The sequence below is a fragment of the Heteronotia binoei genome, chromosome 5, assembly GCF_032191835.1.
Source record: "Heteronotia binoei isolate CCM8104 ecotype False Entrance Well chromosome 5, APGP_CSIRO_Hbin_v1, whole genome shotgun sequence".
Lineage (NCBI taxonomy): Eukaryota > Metazoa > Chordata > Lepidosauria > Squamata > Gekkonidae > Heteronotia > Heteronotia binoei.
Window position 1 is genome coordinate 139,008,328 of NC_083227.1, and position 13,380 is coordinate 139,021,707.

The 13,380-nt window shown below is 44.3% G+C and overlaps 1 protein-coding gene across 4 annotated transcripts in view; it reads right to left on the minus strand.

Moving 5' to 3' along the window:
- Nucleotides 1-298: 298 nt before the first annotated feature.
- ACSL6 (acyl-CoA synthetase long chain family member 6) overlaps nt 299-13,380 on the minus strand; it is a 160,406-nt gene continuing 147,324 nt past the window's right edge. For all 4 annotated transcript variants that reach the window (XM_060240478.1, XM_060240479.1, XM_060240481.1 and 1 more), the window contains 2 exons: nt 9,502-9,573; nt 299-779 (listed from right to left, as the gene is read on the minus strand). In XM_060240478.1, the coding sequence (XP_060096461.1) occupies nt 639-779; nt 9,502-9,573 (213 nt within the window). In that variant the 3' untranslated portion in view covers nt 299-638. The remainder of the gene's footprint in view (nt 780-9,501; nt 9,574-13,380) is intronic.

Here is a 13,380-nt window from a genome sequence, read left to right on the forward strand (position 1 = left end):
AGTTCTAGATCTGGGTTTGATCATTCATCAAAAGGACATTTGAGGTAGACAACTATTCTCTGTCTGATGTCTCCTGGAAGAGTTCAGTGGCAGTGAGTTCTTGGCCATATATCCACTCAACTGCAACTGGAATGGAAGCCTAGACAAGCACAGGGAAATGTATGAGCATGCAATGGCAACTCTGTGAACCAGGGCAAGAACTTCTTATTTCTAAAGAGTTCATAATATTAACCATCCACAGAGACATCTGAAAACCTTCAACATCATATTACTCAATCACGAGTTCACATGGTGTAATATAAAATAGGCAGATCCAATCTGCTTTACCTTCCCATTTACTAGGGCGTTTCTGTGGGCATTAATAACAAATGTAAATGTAAAATACTTTGAGTAGAATGTAGAGAGCTTAATGATTGTCCAGTATTTTTTAAGCAATCTTCTAGAGCATCCATTACAATGAGAGGAACTAGAACTAGATGATAAAGGAATTACTCAGTGATGGTGTCTTCAGACAACAGAAAGTTCACATGAAAAGGGCAGGTGCGGATTTATTTCAACTGCATCCTTCTGGCTTTTCACTTTGCAGTATTATTCTAATATCACTAGAGTCCATTATTCTGAAGACCTTTCCAGTGGTGTCAGATGGAGATGCTTGAATAAAGCTCTTCTATCTGTTTCTTGAAGTATTCTCTCAGCTCTGGTCTCCTAGCTTTCAATGTAGGTGTCAACAAGCCATTTTGTACAGAGAACACTTCAGAGTGGATGTAAATAGCTTTAACCTGAAAATAAATAACAAAAAAAAACACGTGTGTTCTTGAAAGCACTGTAATGTTGAACTGAGTGGCATGGCTAAATTATGGTATTCAGACATGCAATAATCCAAGCATAACACATGGGTTAATGCGCGTTTCTCCTCCTCCTATGAGCCCACTTCTACAAGAATCCCATGCATTCACCTCTCTATCTTAGATTCAGGCTATATTTTCCCAACATATTGGGTTTTTGACAAGGCCACAGAATGCAACTTTTACTTTTTCTGGGTTTCTCTGCGTTCTCATTCTGCAGGCTGTTTCTATTCTACACATTAACTTGCCTTCAGTCAGTAGAGAACTCAGGCTCTCTCAACTCTAATTTCCATTGTTTTTTCAATTTAGCTATACTCTCTCATATAAGAACCCGGAAGAAATAAAATGATCCTTCTTTTCATTTGGTATATAATGACGCACACTCACATATTTTATAAATAGCTCTGAAATTAATTTTTCAACAGCAAAAGAGTTCTAGAATTATGTCACAGGAAATCCTGAGATCCTCCCACCCTTCAATTATGCATGCTTTGAAACTGCAGAAATAACCAAACAAGAAAATGGTCATTTTTTTCACTCATTATAGCTCTAAAGATTGCCAAATATGTTTTAATATTAAAAATGTATATAAAAGGTAAAGGTGGTCCCCTGTGCAAGCACTAGTCGTTTCAAACTCTGGGGTGACGTCACATCACGACGTTTTCATGGCAGACTTTTTACGGGATGGTTTACAATCGCCTTCCCCAGTCATCTACACTTTACCCCCAGCAAGTTGGGCACTCATTTTACTGACCTTGGAAGGATGGAAGATTGAGTCAACCTTGAGCTGGCTACCTGAACCCAGCTTCTGCCAGGATCAAACTCAGATCATGAGCAGAGCTTGGACTGCAGTACTGCAGCTTACCACTCTGCGCTACGGGGCTCCTAAAAATGTATATAGCCCCACAATATATACTGGCTGCTCAGAATACTTTTTCATATGTGGGGAACACTGATGTAATTCAGAAGAAGGATTTATGTAAGAATTTTTTTCAAAGTATTAATCCCAGAAATACTTTAATGAATTTGATTTTTGCTAAATACAAAGTCTAGAAATTAGTTTAATATAGACTATCCTTACCTATAGGCTAGCCCAGTCTGATCAGATCTTGGAAGCTAAGCAGGCTCAGCCCTGGTTAGTACTGGATGAGTGACCACCAAAAAAAGTCCAGGGTTTCTGCACAGAGGCAGACAATAGCAACCCACCTCTGTAAATCTTTTGCCTCGTATGACTAAAAAGGTTTTGTCCTCAGAAAGGCTTGTGTAATTATTGAGAACACATTTTGATACTATTCTTATTTTGGTTTTCAGAGGTGTCAGGTACCCATGCTGCTAACAGTGTCACAGTGGCTTTAATAGCATGAAAAGTAATTTGGAGCTGTGGTAGTCCAAAATCAATAAAATACAGTTAAACTCAAAGCAACCAATGTATGGATGTTTCAGATCATGTCACTGAGGAGCATACTATGTCTGATAGGTAGACAGAAGAAACGTATTGTCAGGCTGCAGGCAACAGAAGGCACAGTGAGAAGGAATGCAGGATCCTTTCTGCTTGCATTGCCAACTGCGTGGAGGGAAAAAAAGACCTGTCCCTTGAATAGAGACTTAGCCCCAACACTAAACAGTACAAATCGTAACATGTAGTTTGAGACTTAGGGATTCTGTGGTCTGTGTGGAACATGGATATTACATGTATTTTAAAATATGAGCTTTGGCACAGAGAGTGATTTGGCGCATGGTGATTCTGTGACAGAAATTAACATGGCAGATTTATACTTCTGCTCTGAGAGCCAGACTCCACGTACTAAATGTTAAAAATATAAGATAAGGAGGATATGCTGATGCTTCTTCTTTAGTCCTGTTTCTTTGCCACATCCCATATAACCTGTCAGGGATTTAGACTGATGACTGCCTTGATTAATTCCTGATACTCAAGGAACATACAGAAAAGTGCTCCTAAACATGGGAAATGGTTTAAAAACATAATGCAGAGATCAATAGTGACAACACTTTCTACTATGAGTTTCTACTTCCCTAACCTCAAGAATAATGCCAAATGAAGTAGTAGATTAACCGATTAATAGGTGGCATCACATAAAGGTTACAGAAAGAACAATCTAGTTTCCCAGACAGAATTTCAGTTTTGGAAAAGAAGCAAACTACATTATCCAGAATCCTACTTACAAGAGTCTCTAATAAACCTTAATGCATACAAGCATGCTAACAAATTTAAGGTATTATTGCAATATTACAGATATACCATTAGTAGTGATTCTTACAATGGCAGAAACACAATGCAACATTATTTGAGACTAGTGGTAAAGCCCGTTGTAGGAACTATTTGGGAGGAGGGTAATGAATGTGTAGGTGGCAAGAAGAAAGGAAGAATGAAAGAGAGAGAGAGAGACAGAGAAAGAACGGCAGGGAGAAGAGCAAAGAGTGAGAAAAAGAGAAGTGGAAGGAAGGTAGACAGACAGAGGCTGCAATCACACATGTTAAATAATGAAGTTTCAATCAAGTTGCGAAGCACTTTCCATTTGGATTTCATCAGTTCACACAGTAAAATCCAGTTGGAAAGTGCATTGAAAACAGATTGAAAGTTGGGTTGCCAATCTCAAATTGGGGACAGGGCCATGGTTTAGAGGCCTTACCACCATTTCAGGGTCATCAGAAAGCCGGGGGGGGGGGGGAGGAAATGTTTGCTGGGCACTCCATTATTCCCTATGGAGACTGATTCCCATAAGGTATAATGGAGAACTGTTCCATGGGTATCTGGGGCTCTACAGGAGTTGTTTTTTGAGGTAGAAGCATCAAATTTGCAGCTCAGCATCCAGTGCCTCTCCTCAAAACACCCTCCAAGTTTCAAAAAGATTGGACTAGGGGGTCCAGTTCTATGAGCCCAAAAAGAAGGTGCCCTTATCCTTCATTATTTCCAATGGAGGGAAAGCATTTTAAAGGTGTGCAGTCCCTTTAAATGTGATGGCCACAACTCCCTTTGGAGTTCAATTATGCTTCTCATAATTTTGCTCCTGGCTCCACCCCCAAAGTTCCCAGATATTTCTTGACTTGGACCTGGCAACCCTAATTGGAAGTGCATTATTTAGTGTGTGTGATCGCAGCCAGAATGAAAGAAAAAGACAGAAAGACAGAGATACAGAGAAAGAATGAGAGAAAGAACAGAAGGGAGATAGGAAAAAGAGAAGGGGGAAGAGAAGTGAGAGAGAGAAAAATGAGAAGACAGAATGAAACAAAAAGACAAAGGCCCTTTCTCCATTCAGCTTTGCTCCAGATCTAGTGAGCACTAAATCCGGCTGCTACAAACTCGCATAATTCAAAATGCTTCCACATTTAAAACTTTGCTCCTCACCTTTTGTGGCGTTTTACATCTACATTTGCAAAAGAAGGAAGGAAGTCTGCACGCCTCACCCCTCCCAGAGGTTGGAGATTAAATTCAGCTGTCTTTTCAAGATTGCCCAGTCATAGGTGGTGGTGGTTTGAAACCCCAGTCAAGTTGCTGCTGTAACACACTGGGTGCTTTCAGACTAGCGATCCGGCCCAACCCAGGAACACCTTCCACTCCATTTAAATGACCACGTTCACACAACCACATCTGCCCTCCAGGCCCAACACGTTCTCACCCCATCCTCAGACATCTCTTATTCACCTTTAAAAGCTACCTGGATCTTCCCGGTAGTTCCCCCGTGAACTGGCTGCAGGTTGCATTATCTCCTGCTGTCTGAAGGCCCCGGTGCGACTCATGAACAGAAGAGTTGTGTGATCGTGCCAAGCCATTTTCAGCACCACCAGGTTCTCCCCTCCCCACCCCAGGAAGCTCTCTATGAGGTGCGCTTGTGCACTTCCCTGGGTGAGCGCACGCATGGGGGACTTGTTTTAGGAAAACCTCCTTTTCAGCAGCGGTGGGTACTTGAGCCACGCTAGCGGTCTGAAGATAAAAGCACGGACTGCTGCCAGGATCCTGCCGCTTCAACAGCAGCTGTCTGAGCTCTCTAAAATGGACCTGCCTGAGTAGGGGGGTTTTGTCTCGGGATACAGACGCATCAGTTTTCCAGTTTGAAACCACCCACAAACTCCCAACCACCCAAAATGGGCTTTGCTTTGGGTCTGGGTTGAAACTGGGCTTTTATTCCAGGAGGGGGGAGGAGAAGTGGGCAGAGTCACCAGCAACCTGGAGCAGGAGAGATATGCTGCCTCAGGCAAAGACCCTGCCCCCCGCACAGCAGTATGCACATTGCTGCCATACACTGCCTCTTTCTCCTTGCAAGGGAAGCCAAGCTCAGAGGAAAAGAAGGCACCCCATCCGGCTACTCTTGCATGAAGGCGAGAGCATCCGGGCAGGCCAGGCGTACTCTTCTCCTCTGAGTTTGGAGGAGAAGAGCACAGCCTGCTTGGCTGCTCTCACTTTCAAGGCGAGAGCAGCTGAGCAGAGTGCATTCTCCTCTGAGGACAGCTTCCCTTGTGAGGGAAGCTGGGCTCAGTGGAGAGTGCAGCAAACACACTGTCCAACCGCTCTCAGCCGAGTAGCAGGGAAGGGGTGCCACATAAGCGAGGTTCACTGTGCCAGCCATGGGTCCTGCTGCCTCAGGCAAGGACCCCCCACCTCTTATGGCGGTGCACACATTGCTGCCGCGCACCATTTATTTCGTCTGCCCAGAACCCAGGCAGGTGAAGGGTAAGGTGGGGTACCTCTCTGCCACTCGAAGGCTGTGTTTGTTTGCAAAGGAAGGCAGCCTCTGAGAGGTGCACATGTCACCACTGCCTCTTTTGTCTGCCCAGGATGCGGGCAGGCCGAGTGCTAGGGCCTTGGGTGCCTCAGGCCAGCACCTGCCCCGCGTCCTCCCCACGCCTACCCTGCTGCTACACTCCCACTTGTGGGGAGAGCAGGTGTTGTGGCATGGAAGGAGGGCTGGGAAGGCTCTGGCTGAGCCAGGCCTGTACAGTGCACTCTTGAAGGTGTGAAGCACCTCCAAGAGTGCATTGCGGAGGCATTCTCCTCTGAGTTGCACTCAGAGAAACCGTGCCAATGCCCTGCCCACCTGCTATCACCTTGAAGGCAAGAGCAGCCGAGCAGGTGTGTTCTCCTCTGAGTTGGGCCTCCCTTCCAAGGAAAGCCCAGCTCAGAGAAGGTGCACTGATGCCCCACCTGCCTCCTTTTACTTTAAAGGTGAGAGTAGCTGGGCGGGGCGTGTTCTCCTCCAAGGTGGGTTTTCCTTGCAAGGGAAGCCCTACTCAGAGGAGAGCACATGCCAACATGCCTCTGAGCAGAGCACCTAGCAACTTTCTGAATCAGTGTTCTCGCAAGCCAATGATGAAATTTGGGAATGGACTCTGGGGAGGAGTTTGAAAACAGAGGGAAAGTTCTACAATTATGACCTTAAATTTGGATGTTCAGGAGAACTCCTGTTCAAAAGTACTCTTGTAAAGTGAGGGGCAACTTCTGAGTGAAACTGTTTTCGATTCCCATTCAACAAACTGAGTGTAGATGACACTGGAAAATGCAAAGCAAGACAGAAATGAAGACAATATGCAATGTAGATGATCGCTTTAAAATGAGCACTGAGAGAGAATCTTCTGCCAAGTGTAGAAACAGCTGAAGACAGAGAGAGACAAAGAAAGAATGAGAGGAATGAATAAAGTAAGCGTTATATTAAAGTTTGGGAGAAAGGAATAAAATAAAGGGAAAGGAAGGAAGACAGGGAGACAGAGAAATGACAGGAAGACGGGCAGGAAGATAGGCAGCCATTAGAAGCCTGCCTTTCACCACCTCCCACTTGCAGGTGCTGGTGGGAGAGTGAAAAGGAGCCTTCAAATGGCTTCCTGCCTCTTAAAGCAAGCAGCCCACTGTAGCCTAATTTGAATAGAAAGAGTGAAGACTATTTGCAGGGCTTGAGTATAGAGAGTATAGAATATAGTTTCTCTGGTGCTGAACTTCCCCCTCCCCCCCATCTCATGTGATGGAACATTCCTTTTCTGCCTGTTGAAGAGATTTAACTGTTTTCTGTCAGAGTTTGCCACATGATATTAGTGCACACTGGATTCAACCACAGACTGTGCTGTAAATGAAGAGGTGGAATATTGTTCCACAAGGAGGTGTTTCTGGCATATTTATAAATATTTATTTATTATTTATTACTTCCCATTTATATCCCGCCCTCTCCGCAAGCGGACTCAGGGCGGCTTACAACATTATAAAAACAATCAATCCAATAAAACATATAAAACCATAATTTACATATATTAACTTTAAAACTATTCTATAGCGCTATTTCAGTCCAGTATAGGCAGTATTGACTTCTTGACCAAGATCGCCAGCATTCTGTAGGATGTCCAGTGGCAGCCTTTTTTCAATCAAACAGCCTGTTTGAACAATTTGGTCTTACAGGCCCTGCGGAACGCAGACAAATCCCACAGGGCCCTTATAGCTTCTGGGAGGGTGTTCCAAAGTTCTGATGCTGCCACCGAAAAAGCCCTGGATCTCGTTATACATAGCCTGGCTTCTTTTGGGCCAGGGACAGCCAACAGATTTTTTGTCCCTGATTGCAGTGCTCTCTGGGGGATATATGGGGAAAGGCAGTCCCGTAGATAGGCAGGTCCCTGACCATAGAGGGCTTTAAAGGTTAATACCAACACCTTGAAGCGAACTCGGAACACAACGGCAACCAGTGCAGCTCTCTCAGCACTGGCTGAATGTGCTCCCGTCGCGGCAGCCCCATTAACAGCCGTGCCGCAACGTTCTGCACTAGTTGTGGTCTCCGGGTTAGCATCAAGGGTAGCCCCATGTAAAGAGCATTACAGTGATCTATTCTTGAGGTGACCGTAGCATGGATTACCGTCGCTAAGTCGTTGCGCTCCAGGTAAGGAGCCAGCTGCCGCGCTTGCCGAAGATGAAAGAAGGCAGATCTAACAGTGGCTGCCACCTGAGCCTCCATTGTAAGGGAGGACTCAAGAAGCACGCCTAAGCTCTTGACCTTAGGGACCGGTATCAGTGGTGCCCTGTCAAGAGCCGGCAGCTGGATCTCTCTCCCCGGACCACCCCGACCCAGGTAGAGAACCTACGTCTTCGTCGGATTCAATTTCAGCCGACTCAGCCTGAGCCAAGAAGCCACGGCTTGTAACGCCAGGTCTAGATTTTCCGGGGTACAGTCAGACTGGCCACCCATCAATAGATAGAGCTGGGTGTCATCTGCATATTGATGGCAGCCCAGTCCATACCTCCTGACAATCTGGGCAAGGGGGCGCATATAGATGTTAAATAGCAACGGGGATAGGACCGCTCCCTGCGGCACCCCACAACTAAGAGAGTGCCTCTGGGATGCTTCCTCTCCTATCACCACCCTTTGTCCCCGATCTTGGAGAAAGGAGGTCAGCCACTGTAAGGCAGATCCCCGAATCCCCACATCGGCGAGGCGGCTAGTCAGTAGCTGATGGGCAACCGTGTCAACAGCGGCCGACAGATCTAATAATAACAGCACCGCAGAGCCGCCCTGATCCAGATGTTGCATAAGGTCATCTATGAGAGCGACCAGAACTGTCTCCGTCCCGTGACCTGGCCTAAAGCCGGACTGGAATGGATCCAGTGCGGAAGTGTCCTCCAGGAATCCCTGCAGCTGAATCGCCACTGCCCGCTCTATGACCTTACCCAGAAAGGGAAGGTTTGACACCGGCCGATAGTTCGCCAATATGGCCGGGTCTGCTGATGGTTTTTTAAGAGGGGACGGACCACTGCCTCTTTAAGAATATATATATATATACCCACACACACACACACACACACCTCACCTCCCGAACAGTAGGGGCGGTGTGTGTGTACTGGGTAAGTGCAACTTTGGCAGTGAGTGTTAGTTGGAGGCAGCAAAACAGAGGCAGTGTTGTTGAGGGGGGAAATGGATTGAGGAGGGGCAGTAGTAATCAGTAAGGCACCAGGAGAACCTCTCAGTAGAGAACTGTCTCGCTCAAAGGTCAGTAGCTTTCTGGCCTGACAGGGCCAGCAGTAGGCGGGTCACAGAGAGGCTACACAATAACAGGGGGGAGTGGTGACAGACAGAGTGCAAGGCCACTCCTGTAGTAGCCACATCTTCTAATAAAAACTGAGGATCGAGCTAACACGTTCAGCTTTTATTATATCTATGATTACACAAATCAGGATTTGTTCTGAGTATCTTTGTTGTGTATATGGTGTGTGTGTGTGGGGGGAGAGCATACTACATTTGTCCATTTCAACCTTTCCCAATTGGACATCTATAGTTCTGTTTCAAAAGTATCTATGTACACTTCAAGAGGAGATTACGCTATGCATGAAGAACAAGAAGAAAAGCTGTATTTTCCAGGTCAACTGCAAGAATGGTAATTAAGGGCCTGAGCTGACTTCCCAATACTGTTCTCAGCTGGAGTAGAATGGTATTTTAAACATTCATCATATTATCTGTCATAATGGAACTTTAATGAACAATACTTTCATACATTTTTAATAGGCACAGGTATTTCAATACACATAAAAAGGTAGCCATCACTCTAACCACAAAATGGAATAATGTACAAGGACAATTGTATGATGCATGCTAAAATACCTCCCTATACATCATAAAGAGGTTGTTCAATCTGATTCTAATAATCAAAGACACTCATGTTCATGGTTTACCTGTTCAAATGAATAAAGTCCGCTTTCCTTCCCTAACTGCACCATATCTGCCATTATTGCTTTCTTCAGCTCCTGAAAAAAAAATACAGGAAGGTTCTATTTACAGTTAGGAAACTATCTTAACCAGCAATAAAACAATACTATTAAAATGAAAATAATTCCATATTTTAGAAGTGCTCATTGGGACTCCATAGGTAATCAGATATTTAAAATAAGTTTTTAGATAAAATAAAAATGTGCTTGCAAAGTATCAACATAATTGTACTTTTGCCCTGACCTGGATAGCCCAGGCAAGCTCGATCTCATCAGATCTCAGAAGCTAAGCAAAGTCGACTGTGGTTAGTACTTGGATGGAAGATTGTCCTGAAATACCCAGTCAGGAGGCAGGAGCAGGCTTATTCGGTCATCTCCCTGAATATCCTCCAGGCCCCCGGTAGGAGTCAGTCACCAGAGGTTGACATGACTTCCAGGTGCAGACACACACACATGAAAAATTAAAAAGAAAATGTACTTTTACAATGTAAAGGTAAAGGTAGTCCCCTATGCAAGGATCAGTCGCTTCCAACTCTGGGGTAATGTTGCATCACAACATTTTCATGGCAGATTTTTTACGGGGTGGTTTGCCATTGCCTTCCCCAGTCATCTACACTTTACCCCCAGCGTTCTAGCTAAGGCTCTGGTACTAAAAATTTTTTATACAGAATGACCTGAAAAGTCTTGGCTTGTGTTGCAGTCCGTGACTGTAGCAGTTAGAGTATCAGACTAGGATCTAGGAAACCCAAATCCATACTCCAAGGAAATCCATACTCCAAGGGAATCCAAAGAGAAATTTGCTGGGTTACTCTAAGTCTGGACCATGCCACAGGGTTATTATGAAGTTAGAGAAGTGGAAAACAATGTATATCACCGTAATGTGCATGGAAGAAGTACAGTATAAAAATGTACTAAATAAATATGTACACGTATGTTCACAGATGATTTAAATTCTTCTTTTGTCATGTCAGCTTGGTTCTGGTTTTCAGAGATCTAAATACTTTCTGATGCATTTAGATTTCTATTAAATCCCTCTTTTGAACTGAAACCACTTATTAAAGAACACTCCAAAAACAGCAAATCCTATATTGTATAATTGCAACTATTGTTCCTGTGGATTAATTTCTCCCCTTTTTCAACAATGAATTACTAACTAGTGGAAGGAAACACTACTCAGCCACTCAACAGACACCAGTTCCCTCAGCCCAGGTGACACTGGGCTTGCCTGGCTTTGGGACACAGAGGTGGAGGAGACTTACTAGTTAAGTGTTGCAGTGTTAATTGTAGTTGGCCATCAGACACAGAATTTACATTGGGAAACAGTTCTGTTTTATTTATTTATTTGAACTATTATTATGCTGCCTTTCCACTTGGTTCACAAGGCAGCAAATTAAGAAAACATTAAAACATTTAAGCAATTAAGAAGCACAGTTAAAATTATAAAAATAATTCAATTAAAACACATTTTGGTAGCAGCTACCATTCAGATTGGCACATTGGTACTTACTGTGAAGGTTCATTCTCCTTGGAAGTGACTAGGAGACCTAGATGTGTGAGGAACTCCCCTCCCTCTACTTTTGGCAGCAAGAAGTCCAGCTTTATTGTTCTGGAGGGCAGTAGTTCCCCCATCTCCCCTACAGTCCAGAAACTTCGGTAGGTCTCCTGGCACACAAGTAATCTGAAAAATTTAGCAAATGCAGCAACACAATCCAACCCAGACTAACAACTAGGTCAATCACTCGATCAAGGAAATTCCCTTTTTCTACAACATCTCTGTCCTTCTGCACCTCTATGTTTCATTTCCCTCTTTAGGGGGGTATTTGGGCCCAAGTCCCCTAGTCACTTCCAAGGAGAATGGACTTTCACGGAAAGTACTAATGTGCCAATCTCCTTTGGAAGGACTAGGAGACCCAGATGTGTAGGGATATAACAAAGCATACTGTCCTCAGGGTGGGTGGGTACAAAAACCTCAGCACCCTTAATCCTCTTGCACTATCTGCAGAAGGACTCAGTGGCCAAGGGCTGTATCCAGAGATGTCCACTTGACTACCTTATAGGGTGTATGAAGGTATGACTGGGCCAAATAATCACTTTACTTATCTCCTCCATAGAAATACAGTCTTCCAGGGCTGTGGAAGTGGCTTTCCTCCGAGCGAATCATTCTGAATATTCTTGAGGGGAGGGAACTTGGCTCCATCTTTAGTTAATAGGATGTATTGCTTCAGCCACATACTCAATGTAGTCTTGGTTATCCTCTTAACCTTTCTGGGGTGACCAATGCCCCCAAGAGCAAATAAGACCTATGCCACTGTTTAGCTCTAAAATATATATATGCAAAGAGCCCAACAGACATATAGAGTAGCTATCCCTACTCTTTTTGGTGTGATGGATTAGGGCAAAGGTAGGAAGATCTCAGATATATGGAACATGCAAGTTAATCTTGGTCAGTCACAAAAACCACCATGTCCTGATGGAACACACACAATTCCTTTTTTATAGAGAGGGCTCCTATTTCTAAGACTTTATGGGCTGAAGTCACCAAGACCAGGAAGAAGCTCTTTAACATCATTGCCTTCAAAGAACCTCAAGAAGCAATTCAAATGGCCAAATTAAGCCTCCATGCTGGAAATCTGTGTACTGTAGGAAAAAGGGAAAGGAGATGCTCCCTATCCCCCCAAAAAATCTCTTAATCAGCAAATGTGAGGGGATTGGGTGACCATCACTCTGGTAGAGTGGTAGCTAGAACTGTCAATCCTCTCTTTAAAGTACTGGGGCATAGGTCATTGTTAAGCTGTTCTGTAAGAAAGGCAATAAATATGTCCTTCAGAGCTGGGTTCAAATTCTCCACACAACTATCAGTGCACCAGCACTGGAGGCCTGCCATGAAAACATCAAAGACTCTAGAAGTGAACATAACCACTGGCAGTTAGAACACTTTGAATCATTTTGTCTGAGAGCAGTAAATGATTTAGGATCAGTGATCAAGAACCAGGCAGTTAACTTGAAACTCCCAGGACTTGAAGAACAATTGGCCCCTGCTTCAGAAGGACCACTGAAATTGGAAAAATTCAGGGTTCCCCTTTGAGCAGACACACCAGACTCAGGAACCATAAGAACATAAGAGAAGCCATGTTGGATCAGGCCAACGGCCTATCAAGTCCAACACTCTGTGTCACACAGTGGCAAAAAATTTTATATACACACATACACTGTGGCTAATAGCCACTGATGGACCTGTGCTCCATATTTTTATCTAAACCCCTCTTGAAGGTGGCTATACTTGTGGCCGCCACCACCTCCTGTGGCAGTGAATTCCACATGTTAATCACCCTTTGGGTGAAGAAGTACTTCCTTTTATCCGTTTTAACCTTTCTGCTCAGCAATTTCATCGAATGCCCACGAGTTCTTGTATTGTGAGAAAGGGAGAAAAGTACTTCTTTCTCTACTTTCTCCATCCCATGCATTATCTTGTAAACCTCTATCATGTCACCCCGCAGTCGACGTTTCTCCAAGCTAAAGAGTCCCAAGCGTTTCAACCTTTCTTCATAGGGAAAGTGCTCCAGCCCTTTAATCATTCTAGTTGCCCTTCTCTGGACTTTCTCCAATGCTATAATATCCTTTTTGAGGTGCGGCGACCAGAACTGCACACAGTACTCCAAATGAGACCGCACCATCGATTTATACAGGGGCATTATGATACTGGCTGATTTGTTTTCAATCCCCTTCCTAATAATTCCCAGCATGGCGTTGGCCTTTTTTATTGCAGATGCACACTGTCTTGACATTTTCAGTGAGCTATCCACCATGACCCCAAGATCTCTCTGTTGGTCCGTCTCTGCCAGTTCA